Here is a 19,838-nt window from a genome sequence, read left to right as displayed (position 1 = left end):
ACTCAGTCTCACGACCCTGAGATCAGGACCTGAGCCAAAATCAAGAGTTGGATGCTTAAAGACTGAGCCACCCAGGCGCCCTGAGAGTAGTACCTTTAAAAGTTAAAAAATAACCTTCAATATGGGGCATTGGGCTGGCTCAGTCAGTGGAGTGTGTAACTCTTGATCTTGGGGTTGTGAGTTCAAGCCCCATGCTGGGTGTAGAGGGTACTTAAAATCTTTAAAAATAAATAACTTTCCGGGCACCTGGATGGCTCAGTGGGTTAAAGCCTCTGCCTTCAGCTCAGGTCATGATCCCAGGGTCCTGGGATCAAGCCTTGCATCAGGCTCTCTGCTCAGCAGGGAGCCTACGTCCTCCTCTCTCTCTGCCTGCTTCTCTGCCTACTTGTGTGATCTCCGTCTGTCAAATAAATACATAAAATCTTTAAAAGTAAGTAAGTAAATAAATAAATAAATAACTTTCTGCATGGTATGTGTTAGCGGTGACATATTACATTCAGCACACCCAAACATAACTCCTAAGTCCCAGCTCCATGTAGTCTGGAGCTTTCTACTGGTTGTGCTGTAGTATGGTAGGCAGATTATATTCATTTAACTCACAATTATTTCCAATCTCTTCCTCCTTTATACATCAGCTTCTGAACTATGTTGCAAGGGAAGGCAGAGAAAGACCTAACAGGCTTGGGTAGAAGCACACACACCACTGAAGAGAAGATTCAATGGGACCCTTCCTGGTCAGATTAAGAGATTTTCTCATTTTGTAATAAACCCAAGTGATGTGCACAGGCAACATTTTAAGAGATGTCTAAGACATCTTAGGGTATTATTTCTGAAATGAAAATAGACTGAATTAATATCACCCAGACTGTGTTCATGATTATCCTGGTGTCCACCATACCAGTTCCAAACTTGAACACAGAAAGTTCATTGGAAAAAGAACATCACTGGAAACCAGATACCGATTAAACACTATCATGTTCCATTTACCAATCATCGCTCTAAACCCACTTTTTCTGCCACTGGGCTGAACTTAAGTTCCCAGTATGTAATACTCTGCCATGAATGTAAACACAGTTGAAAGATCGGTCATTAATCTCATTCTCAGTTTTTTTAATTGTTCATTTTTCTTGAATTTTTATAATCAATAGATTACAGAATAATTCATATAGATTTATAGAATATCTTTCCTCTAGGAAAAAATACAGAGATGAATAAAAAATGTAAAATGTAAATCAGGTTCATTAAGATAGAACTCAAATGTTTCAGGTGCATAGTGAAAAAGTTTATTTAGGACAGATTTCAAAACTTGGAAGAGAAGACAAATGCACAAAAGCATCACAAATCTGTTACATAATATAAAAACACAAGAACTGAGCTATTTAAGGAACCATAGCTCAGGAATCATCTGTGTATCACAGCAACACACTCAAAGCCACAGGGTGGTAACAGAAGGTATTTTAAAGGAAAAACCACTCAGCAGGACAAAATGACTAAATGACAATTTGGTACAGAGCTCTTAGAAATCATAGGAAATGTTGACAGCATTTCTCAGGGGACACGGAAAATAAGATGACTGCAATAAAGGACTTGTTGGGTTATTTTTGTACTTAAAAGACGGTGACACTGTGTCCCTTCCAGACCCACTTCTGTATGTAACATCAGCGCCAATGCATGATAAGAGAACAAGTAGGAAAGAATGCCTTTGTAGTTGCCAATTCCTTAAAAATTTGCCAAGAAGGCATAATCATCTTTCAAACAACTGACAGATCTCAGTGCACGGCACCAAGCAGGCCTTCCAGAAATACCAGCTAAATGGCATGAAGTAGTTTAGGAATCTGCAAGCACCTCCCTCTATTCCAAGTATCCTTAGTCAAAGTCTGGCTTTCTTATAATCTATCACTTTGATTACAAAGCAACTTTCTTCTAAGAATTTCCAAAACGATTCCCATCACTAAGGGCAAAGGGGTACACCAGAGTCATGGGTTACAGGACTGCTTTCTCTAAACTTCACTTGCTCTTGAATATGGCTACATGGAAAGAAATTCAACTTGATTAAATAAAAACAACTTCACTTATGGGATAATAATCTCAGAAAGGGATGTCAGTTGGGTTCTTAATATGGAATTTCTTAGTAAAATGTACTAATTAAGATATGAGGGAAGAAATTAAGAAAATGTTTTCCATACGACTCTTGGCCTGAACCTAAGAATCAACAACAGTAACAAGGAACGTTTTAGACAGAGAGATATCAAACCTGAGTGAAGAAGTGAGTTCAGGAAGAGAACTCCTAAAGCTGACTGTTAGCTAAGGGCTCTTCTGGAACCCTATATGCTAGACTATTCCAAACCTAAACTCTAGACTTGTTCGTGACCCTATATCAGAACTTTTGGAAAATGCACTTTGTCCCCTGAAAGTCATTTCACATATATTATTTGACCCTTAGATAAGTACTTAAAAGTACAGAAAACTATGGAATTTAATAAAGCCTGTGTATCTAGATTTCTGGGACACCTTCTCCTCAAGTTTCAGTGTAAAGAAGAGCCACGAAATTAACTCTGGTCCAATGCCTGGGGCCTAAAAGAAATCAAAGTACCTACAATGGTAAATTAGATCATGGGTTCAAACCATTGACGAGGACCACAAATAATTTCAAAGCCAGCATCTTACTTTTGGACTTCGTTTTTGTGAGGGAATGACTGTTTGTAAATGAACCCCATCACAAGGCATTGGGCAAGTGGGTTTTCTTAGCTTAATGACAAGAGATTCAAACAGCAGGGGCTTTGTGTGGCCTTTGTGGTTCAGGCAGAGGCAACACTTCAAAGGGAGTGGTGATTTCTGAAATCTGGCCACAAGACACTTACCAAAGTTTTCTTTCACCCTCTGGGTCCCAAATCCTGCCCTAATCGCAGAATCTAAATAAGTGGGTAGACGTCAAAGGAGTGCTCACAGGTGCTGGACGGGTTAGATCAAAAGGGTGACTGACCATGACCAGGTACCCACTGAGCCAAAGCTGTGTTTTTCTGGGTGCCTCCCTCTTTTCCAGGAAAGTGGCTACCAGGAACCAACTCCCAGAGGGTTCTTCTACTTCTGAGAACACTGAGGAGCTGCAAACTCACATTATAATCACCTTTATAGCCAGGGACAGACCATCATTCCCACAAACGGAGGGCTTGTTCTATCTGTTACTCAACTCAAGTACTTTGTTGTCTTCATCAGTATTTCACTGACACAGCTTCTTCATTCACTTGGTAAGGTTCACAAGAGTTCCAGCGGATGGCTGGACAGTCCTACACAAGTCACCCAGCTATCCCAATATGGGACTATAAGTCACAATTCCTCCCCAGTCCTACTTCTAAGGAAGCTGATTGCCTTATCCCCTCAACAAACACTGTTATTTAATTCTGGTTAATCAGGTAAACAGAGGCCTTAGATACCACAATGCCAATGCTAAACAATATGGTAAATAATCAAGATATCAGAGAGAAATGGAGGGAGCCTAGTCCCTTTTTATCTCTCAGTTGTATGGAAATGAGAGCCCAGGGACAGGATTCCATGCCCATGAACACTGGGACTTTGGCCATAAAGATACTCACCACAGACAGGGTTGCTAGAAAGCACCCCGCCTGTGACTGGTTTTAGACGCCCATTCCCTAATGAGTTCCCAAAGAAATGGCTCCCCGAGCAAAACCCAACCCCCACTGAATATGATCACTTGCTCATATACCCCTGAAAGTGCTACTGCTCACAGTAAAAAATGAAATTGCCTTCCTTCAGACAGAGACTCACCTTCCAACTCTTTTCAACCACTGCGATTCTACAGAGATGGTGCTCTTCCCTTTTCCAGGAAATTCAGGTTCTCAGGAGCTCTACACACTTTTAGCCAGGTGGAAAGAAACTAGTTAAGGAGGTTGATGTGGACTTTTTAGGGCCAGGAGAAATTCTAAATGGAAGCTCTCAGAAGGGAGAACAAACGATTCCATTTACTGCTGTGTGTATGACCATCCCACAAAGATTACAGAAGATGTTGAGTCCTACACCTCACAGGGGGGTCAGCCTAGAGGGGCACAGCTTGTGGTTTGAGGCCCCTCTGTGATTTTGGTCAAAATTAACCAATTTCACCCCTGTCCTGGCCCCATTAAAACCTACTGGGGCTGCGGGGCCACAGCGGCTCCCGCTCCCAGCCTTGTGCTCGTCTCACCACCCTTTTCCACAGCACTAGACTCTCAGCCCCAGAGAAAATGGGAGAAGAAATGCAGCCTCGGGTCAGGGGATCACACTTAGTAGAGGAGACCTACTCAAAAAGATTCCTAAGGTCGATCCTGTTGGAAGAGACAGCGAAGGGGGCTGGGGCTTCTCCAAGAAGCACAATGAGAACCAGCAAGGCTTCTGGCTTAAAGAACAATTCCAACTCATGAAATACAGATTAAAGAACTAAACAAAATTAGGATATGAGCAAAAGTCCAGGATACATTTGACAGCTTATCCAGCTTATCTCTCTTCCCCTCATTTTATTCTGTCCCCCACCCCACCCCAACTATCAATTTTAAAAGGCAGGCCTCAAGCTGCACCAAACTATTTCATTCCTGCCCTTCCCTCATAAATACTCCTTTATGTAAATGGTAGGGTCACTCAACTCCATACCTCAGAATTACAGACTTTGGGGTTAAAATGCAACTTTCCACAGGAAAATGGTCTTAAAAAATAAAATATAAAGATACAGACTTTAGGATTTGGGTTTTGCCCAGTTCTTTCAAAGAGAAATTGGGTAGGGTTCACCAGAAGTATCTAAACTCAGATATTTTCTGTAACAATAATATCTAATTCCACTGGTTAATATAAGACAGAGAATTCTCAGATTTAACTCTTTCATATACACATAATGAGGGGCAATATAAACTTTTAAAAATTCTGACATTTCCTTTCTTAAATAATAAAAAAAAAAACTTTAAGTGCATGAATTATTTAAAAAGAAAAAAGAAAAGAAGAATGGCTTCATTTGAAGTTGCTACCTGCTTCCATTCTAAAGCTTTTCATTGTCTGAGGATTGAGTTTTAACTTCGGAGACCTGAGGACCTGTTGTAAAGCAACAGATTGAAGTCTTTCCAGAGCAGCCTCATAGTTCCCCTCCCTCGACCTGGTCAGTTAAAGGAAAGGGTGCAGCTCCCGCCTGAGGGAAAGGGAAATACAGCATGAGTTTTTCAAAGATGGAGATCAAGAACTTTTTTTTTTTTTTTAAATGAGGGAGGACCACCTCCCAAGTAACTCATGCTGGAGGAAACAAATCTGCTAAAAAGCCAGGGGCCCTCTGACACAGGAGAGCTGATGCCCGTGCAGGGAACGCCCTAATCGGACACTTGTCAAAAGGAAAAGAATGGGGGAATCATCTTTGTTTCAATTAGCAGTTTATAATTTTAAAACCTATATGGTGGATATACCTAAGGGTGTTTACGATCTGCTTCTTATAAGTTCTCTGTCTGCAGAACACGTTTCGTGATAGAACGTTAGAAAAAATTAACACTTTAAACAAGTCTTCCTTTATAAAAGCCTCAACAGAGGGCGAAGCTAAACAAACTGAAGAAATTTAAGAAGCCAGCCACTCTGTGTAGAGAATTTCAATCTCTCTCCCACGACAAAGTGCTCTCTTCCGACTGTTAGTATTTATTTGTGCTCTGGAGAACAGGATGGACAGATGACTCTGATTTCACTGTTTGGTTCTCTAAACTTGGAAAGGGAGCGATTAAGGACGACCTCTGAGGATTTGCTGGGCTGAAAAATTCTCACTAATTCCGTGTGCTTCCGCAAGTAATATTTGGTCCCGAAAGTGTGATGATTTCAGAAATTGAACAGGAAAAGAGGAATGAATCAGATAGCGAAAATATCTTCTGTTAGCCATTTTGCGCTAATGGGACAAAGACACACCAGCTCAGGAAGAAATGGAACCATGTCCAGGAATTCAAAAGTGCCCAGACAAGAGGCACACAGAGGTGACGGGAACAGGCCCCTTGGGCTTCCCTGATGCACCAGAACTAGGATGCCAAAGAAAATAAGCACAGAGCAGCTCACGGCAAAAATAAACAGTGTAGTCCCAGAGAGCTTGCTACAGCCTGACAGCTCCCTTTTAAGAGAAAGCCAGAAGTTAATAATAAACAGGAACAAGAAGCAAGGCTTGAGCTGAAAGGAGAACAGCTCAGGAGACAGGAACAGCTCAGGAACAGCTCAGGAACAGCTCAGGAGAAAATTCTTTTGTAAGGATTATCCTCACTTAGCTAAGGCGGGATTCAACTCTGGTGCCGGAAGAGTGCTCACTCGGCTTATCTCATGATGACGTGATGTACAGAGTCTGCTTTTCATGGCCAAACAGTCACTAGAATAATTTCTAGTTTCTTACAAGGTAGAGGCATTCTGGCCAGTGTCATCTTCTACAAAATGCACTGAAATATAAAATAATGGAGGTAAGATGCTGCTCAGTCCATAGCATCCTGTTCTACTTGGGGCTTTGCTCCCCGGGGAACGGAGAAAGTGCAGGCCGTCTGGTCCTTTGCTCCAGGACCCAGATGCTGCTACGGAACTACCGTGAGGGGCCCTGGTCTTCGAGTCCCTGCCCCCGTAGAAGGGAGAGGCTTGGTGTGAGACACCTGCACAAGGACGGAACGAGCCAAAGGAACCGTCATGAAGATGACTCCTCACAGTAAGACTCTGAAATCCCAGAACCATACCATGTCCCTCATGGGCAGGTCAATTCCTCTGTACTCCATCCTGGGCGAATGGGCCAGGTCCCTCACAACCTAGAACACGTCACAGGGAGTGCTGGGGTAAGTCAGCATCATCCATCTCGGAAGGGCAGATTCCTCCCAAAGCATCCCGGGACCGACCTATAGGAAGGGAACATGGTCATCTCCCAACTCTTCCTAAAATCGTCATCTGACTCCACAGAAGAGGTGGCCTCCGTAGCTCAGAGGAGACAGAAGCCTTCTAAGAAACAGAGGGAAACTGTTTCAATGGCAAAATGAAATGTGCTACAAAAATAAATAAAGTAATAAATAAGTCTAATTATTCCTCAAAATTCTAAGGCAGTAACAGACTCGACACAAGGAATAAGAAACAAGGAGACACAGACAACCACAGTGGTCCCTTCTCTGCCAGAGGCCCTGCCCTGCTGCTCCTGCTAGGACCACGGATGATAGCCCCCCCACCCCCACCCCGGGCACTCCGGGCCTGGGGGCTAATACAGGGGGAAAGGCAGTTGCGGGGGAGAAGCCAGCTTTGGCCTAGTAAAGAACAACTCCAATCAGCAGCAACAGCGAAGTTTCATCAACCTTTCTAAGAGACTTTGAACTCCAAAAGCTTAAAACCCTCAAAGCAAGAAACCTAAATCCAGAAACTCTGGAAATTCAATTGGTTCTGGAGCAAAATTTCTAAATAACACTTCTACCCTAAAGACAAAAAAGCATGGTGGGGAATCGGGAGTGTTGTATTTTTTTAACATTCTCTCTCAGATAATATCCCTTCTCTGATTAAAAAAAAAAAAAAAAAAAAAAAAGGCAGTAACACTTGACTTTCAAAGATGTGGATTCTGAGATCAATCCCATACCTACTTCCCACTTTTTCCCCTCCAACAGCCAGCACCCAGGCTACGGGTTGCGAACTCTTGAAGCAGGAAGTGATGGAGGTGGTTATCCCCGCCCCAGGTGTTAAGCTACGTGATCACCACTTTAGACGGCATGGACGTTCTTGCTATAAGGGCACGGACACAGACGTGGGGAAAGGCAAGTGGAGGGCAAGAGGCAGAGTCGACCAATCGGGATCACTGACCCCCCTCCAAAGGCAGTGAGGGCTCCTGGCCTGTGCTACAGACCACGGAGAACCAGCAGGTGGGAAGATGGCAGTGGTGAGAGGCTGGACAGAGCTCACTCCGTCCAAGAGGCTAGGCTCCTTCACAATGCACTTTTCCTCCTCCAGCACTTCCAACAGGTGAAGAGTGAGCGCCACTAAACACATCTGCAGGAAAGGCTCTGGGAGAGGAGAGAGCATGACTGGACTAATACCTTGGACCAAAACAGACCTCATTTAAAAGACAACACCCAACCAACCTCCCTTTAGGCTTTTGCCTAACAGGTTCTTTCCCAGAGGGACTTCTGCTGGAGACTGAAGCAAGAGGAGCGTGAGTCAAGGACCATAGAACAGGAGCACTATACCATCACCTGCAGAAGCCAAGGAGGGGGAGAAGCTACATGGGGTCAACAGTCAGGCATGCCAGGCATGACGTGAGGGTCAGGCACCTCACGCTCAACTTTTAGCTCTTGCCTATCCAAAACAAGAGGCACCGGCTGGCAGCCCGCTCCAGCCAGCGAACATCCGCCTGCCTCCTGTCCCCGCGGGCCCTCAGCTTGTGTAGTAGACGTGGAAGTAGAGAGTCTTGTTGCGGAGCAGGGAGTAGGAGTTGTCAAATTTGAGCAGGTAGATGCCCTCTCCAGGGTAGTCGTGGCTGCCAGCCTGCACGTCTCGGTGGCTGTCCCGCCGGTACACAGGCATGACCTCCCCATAGCGACATCGAAGGGAGCTCCTGGAGCCTCTCTCTACATCGCCAACCGGGACAGGGTCTGTGTGAGGAAAATGGCAGAGTGTTTGGATATGACTTCAGAGAAAGAATAAGTCCGACCTCAAGGTAAAAGAATGGACCAGGTGACTTAGGGGCTTTTAGCCAGGGAGATGCTCTTACACTCCCACAGGAACTTGGAAATGTCTGCTGGCCTCTGACCATCACAGCAACCTGTGGGTGATACTGGCATTTGGTGCCCAAGTGTCCAGGAGCACTGAACATCAGGATAGTACCTGCTCAGCAAAGAAGCATTCCACCCAAACGCCAGTAAGGTCTCCACTGAATAATGATTTAGCTTTATAGAGCCTAACTAGTTCCAGAAGTGTCTGGACATTTCCAAGGGGGAGAAAAGATATTTATTTCATTAGTTTTTTAGATTTGTTTTTAAATGTATTTATTTGAAAGAGAGAGAGAGAAAGCAGAGAGAGAGAGAGAGCACACACAAGAGCAGGGGTGGTGCAGGGAGAAGCAGACGCCCAGCTGAGCAAGAAGCCTGATGCGGAGCTCCATCCCAGGACCCCAGGATCACAACCTGAGCCAAAGGCAGACGCTTAACCAACTGAGCCACCCAGAAGCCCCTATTTTATTTTTTAAAGATTTATTTATTTATTTGAGAGAGAGAGAATGAGTGAGAGCAGTGGGAAGGAGCAGAGAAGGAGGGAGAGAGAGGGAAGAATCCCAAGCAGACTCCCTGCTGAGTGTGGAGCCCGACAGGGGGCTTAGTCTCTGGACCCTGAGATCATGACCTGAGCTGAAGTCAAGAGTCTGGTACTTAACCAATTAAGTCACGCAGGCACCCCAAGAAAAGAGATTTAGAAGGGAAGACTCTGACATCTTTTCATTCAGCGGGAAAAATAAAGAGTTAACAGAGGTAGGAAATACAAACATGCTGTACAGAGTGACCTAGAACTTCTACCTGGCCACCTGCAGAGCGGCAAATTAAGACATGGGGTTCTCCCGCCTAAACAGCTGAAGATTTCCCTGCAGACTTTCTCTTCCATGAAGAAGCAAGGGAGTGATTTTAAAATTATATAAAAAAATCAAGATGCTTGGAATCTACTTAGAGCCTACGCTTAATATTTCGAAACAAAACAAAAAAAGCCTCAGGGTCATCCTGAGCAGGCACTGCAAATGAGTGGAACACAGAACCCACTTTTAAAACTACTCTGGGCATATGCTGTGCTCTGGGCATATTTTGCAATATATACAAATATTAAATCATTATACTGTACACACCAAACTAATATAATCTTTTATGTCAATTACATCTAAATAAAAAATTTTTTTAAACCAAAAAAACTGGGAGCGCCTGGTGGCTCAGTCAATTAAGCATTTGCCTTCGGCTCAGGTCCAGGATTCTGGGAGCCCACATCCGGCTCCCTGTCCAGCGGGAAGCCTGCTTCTCCCTCTCCCACTCCCCCAGCTTGTGTTCCCTCTCTCGCTGTGTCTCTGTCAAATGAATGAATAAAATCTAAAAAAAAAAAAAAAAGAACAACAACTGGGGGTGTCTGGGTGGCTCAGTTGGTTGAGTGTTTGCCTTCAGCTCAGGTCATGATCTCGGTGTCCTGGGATCAAACCCTGTGTTAGGGCTCCCTGCTCAATGGGGAGCCTGCTTCTCCCTCTTCCTCTGCCCCTCACCCTGTTCATTCTCTCTCTCTCAAATAAATAAATAAAATCTTTCTAAAAAAAAAAAAAGAGCTTTAAAAAGAAAACTGCTTTGGGCATGAAGAAAAAAGTAAACAGTAGTCAGCCAACTGTGACAGTTCAGAGGCAAGTACAGTTAGCAAGCTGTAATCACTTGGTTTGGTTCCAGACTAAAACTGGTAAATATCCCAAACTATGAGAGAAATATAAAATAATCCCAGGTTTACATATGATCTCTATTCTGCATCAGTGACCCACCCTTTTCCCTGCCCACTCCATCCCTGACCCCATGGAGATGTTGGAGAAATAGCTAGGGACTGATTAAAAAGCAAAAGCAGCTTTCTACCAAGGTACCAATAGCGTCCCCACCAGAATGTTCTTTGAGGGTCTGACTTTGGCCTGCACCACTCAGTTTAGCTTAGAATGCTGACAGGGATCCCTCACTTGCATTCTAAGGAAGAAAAGGACTGGTATAATACAGGAAGTGGTCACTAGAAATTGGGTTGAGCCAGAAAAAGCAAAATGCAAATTATGTTAAAATTAAATGTACCTTCAATCTCTTCCTCCTCTTCCTCGTCTTCATCCTCATCCTCACTGGAATCACTGACCTGCACAGTTATGTCAGTGCTGGTTACAGGGGTCCAGTCAAAATAAACTCCAAAGCCAATGTCATAGTCATCGGTCGCAAACTCCCAGCAAACGCGCTTCCCCTCTGGATGGGTAGGTACCCGGATGGTCACCACCTCACCCCGCTTCACCACCAGACGACTGTTCTTCTCTTTGCCCAGCTTGCTTTTGAACTCCTTCATCTTGGCAAAGGTCCAGATGCACGGAGGAGCCATCAGAGGAGGGGACACTGAAAGGACAAGCAGCTCACTACTGAGAAACCAAGAGGAACACCTGGAATTTGGTTTAGGGAGGGTGCTGCAGTCGAAGACCTTCCCTCTACTTCCTGGCTTCTCTGCCTTTCACAAGGCACCTTCTCACTTTCCTTCCATCAGTCTGCCTGCCCTTTTTTTTTTTTTTTTTTAAGATTTTATTTATTTATTGGGGGAGAGAAAGAGAGAGCACACAAGCCCGGGGTGGGGGATGCAGGGCAGAGGCAGAGGGAGAAGCAGGCTGCCCACTGTGCAGGGAGCCTGACACAGGGCTCCATCCCAGGACCCCGGGATCATGACCTGAGCTGAAGGCAGCCGCCCAACTGACTGAGCCACCCAGGAGTGCCCTGCCTGCCTTTCTTTAAGCACCCATTGGGAGCAGAGAAATCACCTTCCATACCCTCCGAGGTCTCACCTTTCCTATGATCCCCCAGGAGATCTGCAGATTCCAAATCAGCTGAAAGGATATCTATAGCTCCTGTGTGCTCAGACTGGATCATAACGATGTCCCCGGACCTTTGCGGAACTTGGTACTTGGCCATCTGCACAACGGAACTCTGATTAGAGTGCTTACTAGAGGGCAGATTCCAACCAGCCTCTTTCCCGAAGGCACTGCCCACCCCTGCGCTACTGTTTCCACCTTCCCTGCTCCAAGCCCGCCGGCTATGTTCCCTCCTCCTTTTGCCACTCTCCCACTCCAGACCCTTTATAAAATCCTTGTCCGTGAACATCCTCCAACTGGGATGTCCAAGACACAGGCTGTCACATCCACTAACAGTGTTCTATAAATAATAACCATTTTACCTGTTTCAATGTATTTAAACAGTACATTTGCTGCCAGACACATAACCTGCACAGAGAGTACAAGCATCACTTGAAACTCAAAGCCCTTGCTAGCCCATGGCAGGAGGCTTCAACCTCTCTTGGGCATTTCACATCAGACCACTCGGTTTGATGCTCCTGTTTCTTGCTTCTATGCCATCATTTCCTGTTCCTTCTCCAAGCAGTCAGCAGGCAACTCAAGACCTGTACACCCACTCCCCACATGGGTCAGCATGCCAGTGAGATGACTGTCCAGTTAAGAGTCCAGAATTATATTTGCGAGAGAAAAAGAAAGCAATCTTGAATTATTCCCAAACAATATTCTTATAATATCTCTTTCTGGAGAAAGAGAGTTCTTTACCTGCATTGCTTAATGAGGAAAATGAGACTCTGGCTAACCCACTTACATGATTCTTTCCTTTTCCAGAGGCTAAACAAAGGATTTAGTTTGCAACATATTAGCAGCACAGCATTAGTAAAGTCACTGACAGGTCTTAGCTTTAGTTTCCTCATCTGTAAAATGGGAACATAACAGTACCTGTCTCACAGGTTTGTTCTCAGGAGTAAATGAAGCATTTTTATGCATAAAAATGCTTTGTAAACTATAAAGCATTATGCAAAGGTAATTACAATGTTTGGCACTGTCTTCACTGCCACTAATACCATTTGTTATTGTGACAGATGTGTTAATAATGATACAAACAACGGACTCCTCCATGGCAGGGAGACCATTGCTGTCTACACCAACGCTAGGGAAACTTTATCATAAATATTAAGTAGATCTACCAGAAGAAAACTGAAGCTGAAACACAATCCCACATATCAAAGCTCCTCACATCCCGAGGATTTTAGACAACATGTGAGCATTCACTCCAACACTTCATTTTTTTGAAGAGTTGCTAGTTCAGTGAGGAGCCTGGAGGGCGACATGTATATCCGTGTATCCGTCCTCCACATGGTTAAAAGGGAGCTGCCCCTGTGCTTTCTAGTTCCAACCCAACCAGATGCATCTAAATCTGATGCCACAAACTGCTCCTTCCAAAGAGACGGCGACAGTGTTCTCCCTACCTTGTTGAGAACCTGGGCCTGGTCTGCAGGGAGCACTTCCTGTTCCGCAGAGGTCTGCACCTCCAAGGCTCCAGCTGTCTTCTGCAGACCCTCTGGGGCATCGTCGCTCGCTGGAGACACCATCTGTGGCCTCTCAGAGGAAGAGAGCATGTCAATTCAAGGACTCTTAAAAGGCACAGCAGTCCCAGAGAAACTAGGACTAAAACATCCTTCGAGGGACACCCCCCAACCTCTGCTCTCGCATTTAAGTCGCCTGTCTCTTAGGCCTCGCCTAGGCCAGAAATTCATCCCCACAACAGAGGGAGTGCACGTGGATTCAGGAGGCAGTCCCGCTCTGGTCTCTGGTCGTCCCTCATGCCGCGAGCAGCCTATTGGCGTCTCCACTCCACACCATCCTCCACGGCACACCCAGCCACTGGGTAATGAAAGATGGTCAACGCTTTCTTTCCTTTTTTAAGCCCACTAATCTACTATCCCAATGACTTAAAACACAAGCATCTGAAGAGTTACTTTTAAGGAAGCGAGGGAGTCATTTCTGCTCTCTTCCTTTTCCTCTGGCTTCCAGAAAGTGAGTGAGGAGCCGGGGGAGAAGCACCATACCCCAGGCCTCTCGGAAATCTGTTGCCAACGAGAGGTGGCGTGAATTCTTTAGAGTAGCAGTTATCAGACTATGGTGCGGGGACTGCTGGGGCCCTTAAGACTGTTTTGTAATAATTCTAAAATATGATCATCTTTTTCACTTTCACCTTCCAAGAGTATACATCAGAGTTTCCCAGTACATGACACGTGATCTCACAACAGAATGAATGCAGAAGCAGAGGTGAGAATCCAACTGTGTTTTGTGAAGCCAGACATGAGAATTACATCGCTCTTTCTCGCTAAATTACTTCTGCTTTGGAAGATAGTTGTTTTCCATTAAAAACATATTATTGACATTAACATGCAATGAGTTCATCATTTTCATTTTTAAATTAATCAACAACAATTTTTAAATTTTTCAGTTTTAATTTCTAATATAGTAAACACTGATGGATACATTCCACTGAAAAAATTCTTTGGGGTCCTCAACAACTTTGAATTGTGTGAAGGCTGAGAACTACTGCTTTTTCAAGCATCACTTCCCCAGGAAAACGGAGTAAGTGGTGGGAAAATGGTGTTACAGACATCATGGGGGAACAAAGGACTTCTTTTGGTGTTTATTAGCTTCTTTCTCTCTTTTTTTAAATATAAACAAGAAAAAAAAATCACTCTACAAATTGCCTCTTTTTCAGATAAAATAAAGCCATATTTTGGGACATCCAGGTCATTCCAACCTCCCTCAGAACAAACAAGAGGCAGTCACTATAAAAATCAGGTGTGGGATGCTGTTGATTGTATGGGTTTGCTTGGGTAATCCTGGGTAAAATGTAAATTAGTCTAGGCTGTAAGCCTATTTACCTCTTAACCCCAGAAATTACAGTGTGCTTTTGTTTCTGGACACTATTTATCCTGATCTGTCTCCTCTATTAGAAGGCGAGCCTGATGGCAGGGACAGGGACAGGTCTCACTCCCGGTATGCATAGCATTTATGCCAGGCCTGTCACATGGAACTCTCATCCCCTAGGAAGAGGCCATGTCATTTTGCCTGGTCTGCTGCAGTCACAATGGCCTCTTGAACCTCTGAGAATCCCCAAACACCTCAAGCCCTCTCCCACTCAAGGGTTTTGTACCTGCTATCACCTCAGCCTAGAATATTCTTCTCCCAGGTACCTGAGGGCTTCCTTCTGTTAGGCTTCTGCTCAGCTGTCACTTCTAGGGAGGCTCCCCAGAGGTCGAGAAGTGAAATGGCTCACCCTATCCGAGCCCCATCGAACTTACACCCTTACCCTGTTCACTCGTCTTTGCTGCCCGGCATATTATGTACCATATTTGGTTGACTGCAAGATGTATATATATCTTCAGATTTTAATACAAACAAAATGGGGGATGTCCTAAAAATTAGTAGTGTCTTACAACTGCCCAGGACTGACATGGAGTCCTTCTCCAGGAGATCTGTGTTTGCTCCTGCCCATACTCATGAGGGCTTCCAACTGAGACGACTTGAAATAAGTTCTCTGTGAGGGTTTTGCTCAGGCCACACCGACAGACTGAATTTAGACCACAGACTGGTGATTACAGACTCGTGGTTCATAGTCTCAGGGGAGATATTTTTTTTTTCCACTCCTTACACAGTGCCAAGTGGAGACACTGAAGTTCCCCTGTGATCCTTCTGTGTGGAGGAACGTTTTTGTTTTTAAGATTTTCTTTATTTTTTGACAGACACAGTGAGAGAGGGAACACAAGCAGGGGGCCTGGGAGAGGGAGAAGCAGGCTTCCGGCTGAGCAGGGAGCCTGATGCGGGGCTCGATCCCAGGACTCTGGGATCGTGACCTGAGCTGAGGGCAGATGCTTAACAACCCAGCCACTCAGGCGTCCCTGGAGGGACGTTTTTTTCTTATCTTTTCACTGAAGGTTTAGGCTTTTGGTGTCCTAGCCCCACGGTGTGGGGGTGGAGAGGTGTGTGCGTGTGTCTCTTATTAGACTCTCTACCTTGGGCATTCTTCCCTTTCTCGGTAGTTCATAAAATAACAGTACTTCTTACAGTTGATGGCAACTTCAGAGTCTATGAGATACAGGGTATACTTGCTTTCTGTCTGCCCTCCCACTAGAATGTAAACCCCATGAGACCAGGGACTTGGACTGCTTGGTCATTTGTGGTATCTTCATTGCCTAGAACAGGGCTTGCCACGTAAGTAGCAAGCAGGCTCTCAGCAAATACCTACCTGAATGAATAACCAGGAGACAGCCCCAAAATATTTGCGAATAAATCAATCAATAAGTTCGTTTTTGTTTGGGAGCAAAAGAGGAGTGCGGGCATGTGAGCATATCACAGTGGATCCGACCGCTGGCGTGACCTTACTGTGTGTACTTCTAAAGTCTCTTCGTTGCCTCTGTGCATGCTACTTTGCACAAACATGGTTCTGCTTATTAAAAAAACAATTCTAAACAGGACATGCAACAGCCACATAAATTTAATATTCACATGACCACTTTATGCTCTGAAGAATCAACAAAGGATATTTTGGGAAAGTTAATTGCAAATCACTTGATGCCAGTGATAAACCACGTCAAGGAAAAACTCCCACTGTAAGCCTTCTGGTGTGTGCTGACCCAGAGTAGGGAGGGCATCCCAAGGGAAGGGAGAGCCTGGCCAGCCGAGCCAGCCTCATAGCAAAGAGAGAGAAATGTGCCCTTCCAGTTCTAATATAGACAAAACATAAACAGTACACTTCAGGCGTCATCTGGGCTGGATTTCTTGCTTCGCACACCAGATTTTAGAAACAAAGCTTTAACATTAAACCTCCTTTTTTCTAAGAATGTTGTACATTCTCACTCAAAAAACTTTATTTACTCAGGAGGAAAAATCAGTTCTGTGCCAAAAGCCATCTCCCAAATATCCTTCAAATCACTATGCCCAGAAAAAGGGTGATGGCAGGATGAGGGAAAGGACCTCATCTCCTGGGATTTGATGAGGACAAGAATTGTCTCCTATCATCAAAGCCTTCGGGAGGCTTTGTCTTCTGAAAGGACTGTTATATAAATAACCTAGTAGCTCTAAGCATGGAACTCAAAACCCTTCTAATGTGACTTATGGAAACAAGTTTTAGAGTAGAACAAACCTAAAGCTCTATAAACTTGGGAAATTTTTCAATTCACTGTTTTGTTTTCCTCATTGTGGAAAAAAAAATACCTGTTTCAGGGCTGTTAGGATTACATTATATAATACATTTTAACACCTAGTATAGTATTGAGCAAATAGAAATATTCTGTAAGAAGTATTGTCATTATTACGGAGAAAAATTCAAAAAAGTACACCTATATATCACCAACTATATTATTACACTAATCATTACCTTTCGTCATCTGAATTCTGGGGAAAAAAGTTTTATTTCATATATAAAAGTAAGAAGAAAGAACTTCTACTGAAGAAATAAGAGATTGGGGGCACCTGGCTGGCTCAGTCAGTAAAGCATGCGATTCTTAATTTCAGTGTCTTGAGTTCAAGCCTCACACTAGGCATAGATTTTACTTTAAAATAAAATAAAATAATTTTAAAAGAAATAACAGATTGGGGCGCCTGGGTAGCTCAGTAGGTTAAAGCCTTCGCCTTCCACTCAGGTCATGATCCCAGGGTCCTGGGATCGAACCCTGTGTCGGGCTGTCTGCTCAGCGGGGAGCTTGCTTCCCTTCCTCTCTCTCTGCCTGCCTCTCTGCCTACTTGTGATCTCTGTCAAATAAATAGATAAAATCTTTAAAAAAAAAAAAAGAAGGGTGGAAGGTTGAGTAAGCCTGGTGGTGGGTATTATGGAGGGCATGTATTGCAAGGAGCACTGGGTGTGGTACATAAAAATGAATTCTGGTACACTGAAAAGAAATTTTAAAAAATAAATAAGTAAAATCTTTTTTAAAAAAGAAATAACAGATTGTTTAAATATTTTGATATTTCTCTCTATCCCCTAGCCATCACCTTTTTGTGAGGCACGGAGACCACAGTGGTTCTACCGGACAGTATTGTGCCACGAGCAGATCAACTGGACTAGAGTCTCAATTAGCTCCATTATTTCTCCAAAATACAGGTTTTCATTAATTATTCCATGCATGTTTCATGTTTCCACTTATTCAAGAGCTCAGTACAACTCTTTCCTTTCTGCTATACAGTGTGGTATCAGTGACAGTTGGTAGACAAAATGGATGGAGCAGGAAATTAAGAATAACAATCTGAAGGTCACCATAATGGTTTAATCTAAAAATTACATTTAAAAAAAAACACCTCCAAAAATGTGTGCGTGCGTGCGCACATGCATGCAAGCAAGTGTGTGTTCGTGCATCTTCTGGGTAAAAACCAACCACACATTCTCTTGAAAGTGCACTTGGGGATCCATGTCTAATGTTTTAACATTTCAAACTGGGCTTCAGAGAAGGACAAATGAAGATACTACACTATTTGTTACAGTTTTGCTCTCTGAGAGTAAAGAAAATTTCATTACCTGAAAGAGATCTGACATTGCCCCCAAACACACTTAAGGAATGACTAATTAATGACCAAATCATCTACACTCTTTACTCCAACCTGTCTACCCCCTTAAAGTCGCTGTCCATGCCTTTCATCAGTTCCTTATCTCAGACAATAACTGTCTAGGAGCCAAGCAGCTGCTGCCCGTACCTGTAAGGTGAGGAATGGGGTTCTGGATCAGAGACAGAAGCCACTGAGGTGACCTTGGTGTTTTCTAGATCTTCATTCTCTAGAAAATCAAGAAAAATTCAGTATTTGAGAGGGAACATAATCATAATTATCGTGTATCTTAAAAAAAAAAAATCTGGCAGTTTCAACCAACTCTCTCTTTCCAAAAATATTCTGGGCATCCACTTCTGAGAGGCCCAGTGCATAAATTATTCAAGTCCTCACTCACATCCAAGTATTCTCAGACCAGCATAACCCATTCATGAAAAAAATATGCTCCTTCCCAAAACAAGCCCCTACAAAATTCATTCCAATTCAACAATCACATTTCTCAGGAACCATATGGTTAAATTAGGCAAAACATTGAAGGCAGAGTGAGATTTAGGATGAAATGCACTGGAATCCGGCGTCACAGGATGGAGTGTTGCCTCTACATTCAGTGTGCTCACGTCACTGCAGCCTGGGGAAAGGATTTCTGTAATTTCTTTCACTCACTCACTCACCGGTGACTTACTGGCGAACTGGTAGGTAGCTTCAAGGAGTAGACAGGTGAAATGCATCATGAAAGCCATGTTCCCAAGCTCGTAACAAGCCTATGGCTGGTATTATTGCCATTTTCAGGTAAAGGCACTACGGCAGAGATGGGATTCACGCTCCTAAGCTTTAGGTGCTACTAAGTTTTATGGTTTATTGATCTAGCCTTTCCTTGAGCACTCAGAAAAGCATATGGTTTAGTGTATTTAGCTAGGCTCTGGCTTAACCTCCTCTAGTCAAGTCCACGAGAAACCAAAGCCCAAAGTCCACTTCTCAGTACGAAAAACAACTTAAATGACGTAAACCTCAAATACTGCAAATGTCTGTGTTTGGTAGCAACATAAAAGTGCAAATGATGGGCAAATATTTGTGATTCAACTTAAATCTAGTCTCACTTTTTTTTATATGTGAAAAGATTTTTTTCTGTTCATCAGCTCATACTCTAAAGAACTTAGAGCTTACGCCACCCAACTTTCCTCTCGAGATGTAACAGAAAATGTATACATTCATCTCTGCCCCCAGTTCCTAGCACAGAACTCTGAAAATCCTGATGATTTCCTAAATGAAAAGGGCACTGTAAGGATGTTTTGTTCTAATACTTGGTCTTTGACTCTGGTTCCTGACACAGAGTTCCTAAATCCCTGGGACCTTGTCTGGTGATAGCAATGTCTTATGTTCCAAAGAGGTGACTCTGGGTGGGCTCCTGGATGGGAGCTGCTCACCAGAAAGACCAAGCCATGATCAGAGGCTTGGGATTGTCAGCCTCACCACCCATTCTCCAGAGAGGGGCATGGGGCTGGAAATGAAGTTAATGACTGATCACACTGATATGATAAAACCTCCATTAAAAATTCCCAAAGTGGGGGCACCTGGGTGGCTCAGTGGGTTAAAGCCTCTGCCTTCAGCTCAGGTCATGATCCCAGGGTCCTAGGATCGAGCCCCACATCAGGCTCTCTGCTCAGCAGGGAGCCTGCTTCCTCCTCTCTCTCTGCCTGCCTCTCTGCCTGCTTGTGATCTCTGTCTGTCAAATAAA

At 44.0% G+C, this 19,838-nt stretch overlaps 1 protein-coding gene across 2 annotated transcripts in view; it reads right to left on the bottom strand.

Moving 5' to 3' along the window:
• Nucleotides 1-1,260: 1,260 nt before the first annotated feature.
• The window catches only part of TMED8 (transmembrane p24 trafficking protein family member 8), a 41,302-nt gene continuing 22,724 nt past the window's right edge, over nucleotides 1,261-19,838 (bottom strand). For both annotated transcript variants that reach the window (XM_046008081.1, XM_046008082.1), the window contains exons 2-6: nucleotides 18,254-18,332; nucleotides 13,012-13,141; nucleotides 11,537-11,663; nucleotides 10,794-11,099; nucleotides 1,261-8,600 (exon numbers count right to left, since the gene is read on the bottom strand). In XM_046008081.1, the coding sequence (XP_045864037.1) occupies nucleotides 8,383-8,600; nucleotides 10,794-11,099; nucleotides 11,537-11,663; nucleotides 13,012-13,141; nucleotides 18,254-18,332 (860 nt within the window). In that variant the 3' untranslated portion in view covers nucleotides 1,261-8,382. The remainder of the gene's footprint in view (nucleotides 8,601-10,793; nucleotides 11,100-11,536; nucleotides 11,664-13,011; nucleotides 13,142-18,253; nucleotides 18,333-19,838) is intronic.

This window comes from Meles meles, chromosome 6, assembly GCF_922984935.1.
Source record: "Meles meles chromosome 6, mMelMel3.1 paternal haplotype, whole genome shotgun sequence".
NCBI classification, from domain to species: domain Eukaryota; kingdom Metazoa; phylum Chordata; class Mammalia; order Carnivora; family Mustelidae; genus Meles; species Meles meles.
The sequence above is the reverse complement of the archived record's forward strand: the minus strand, read 5'-3'. Positions and strand labels throughout refer to the sequence as shown.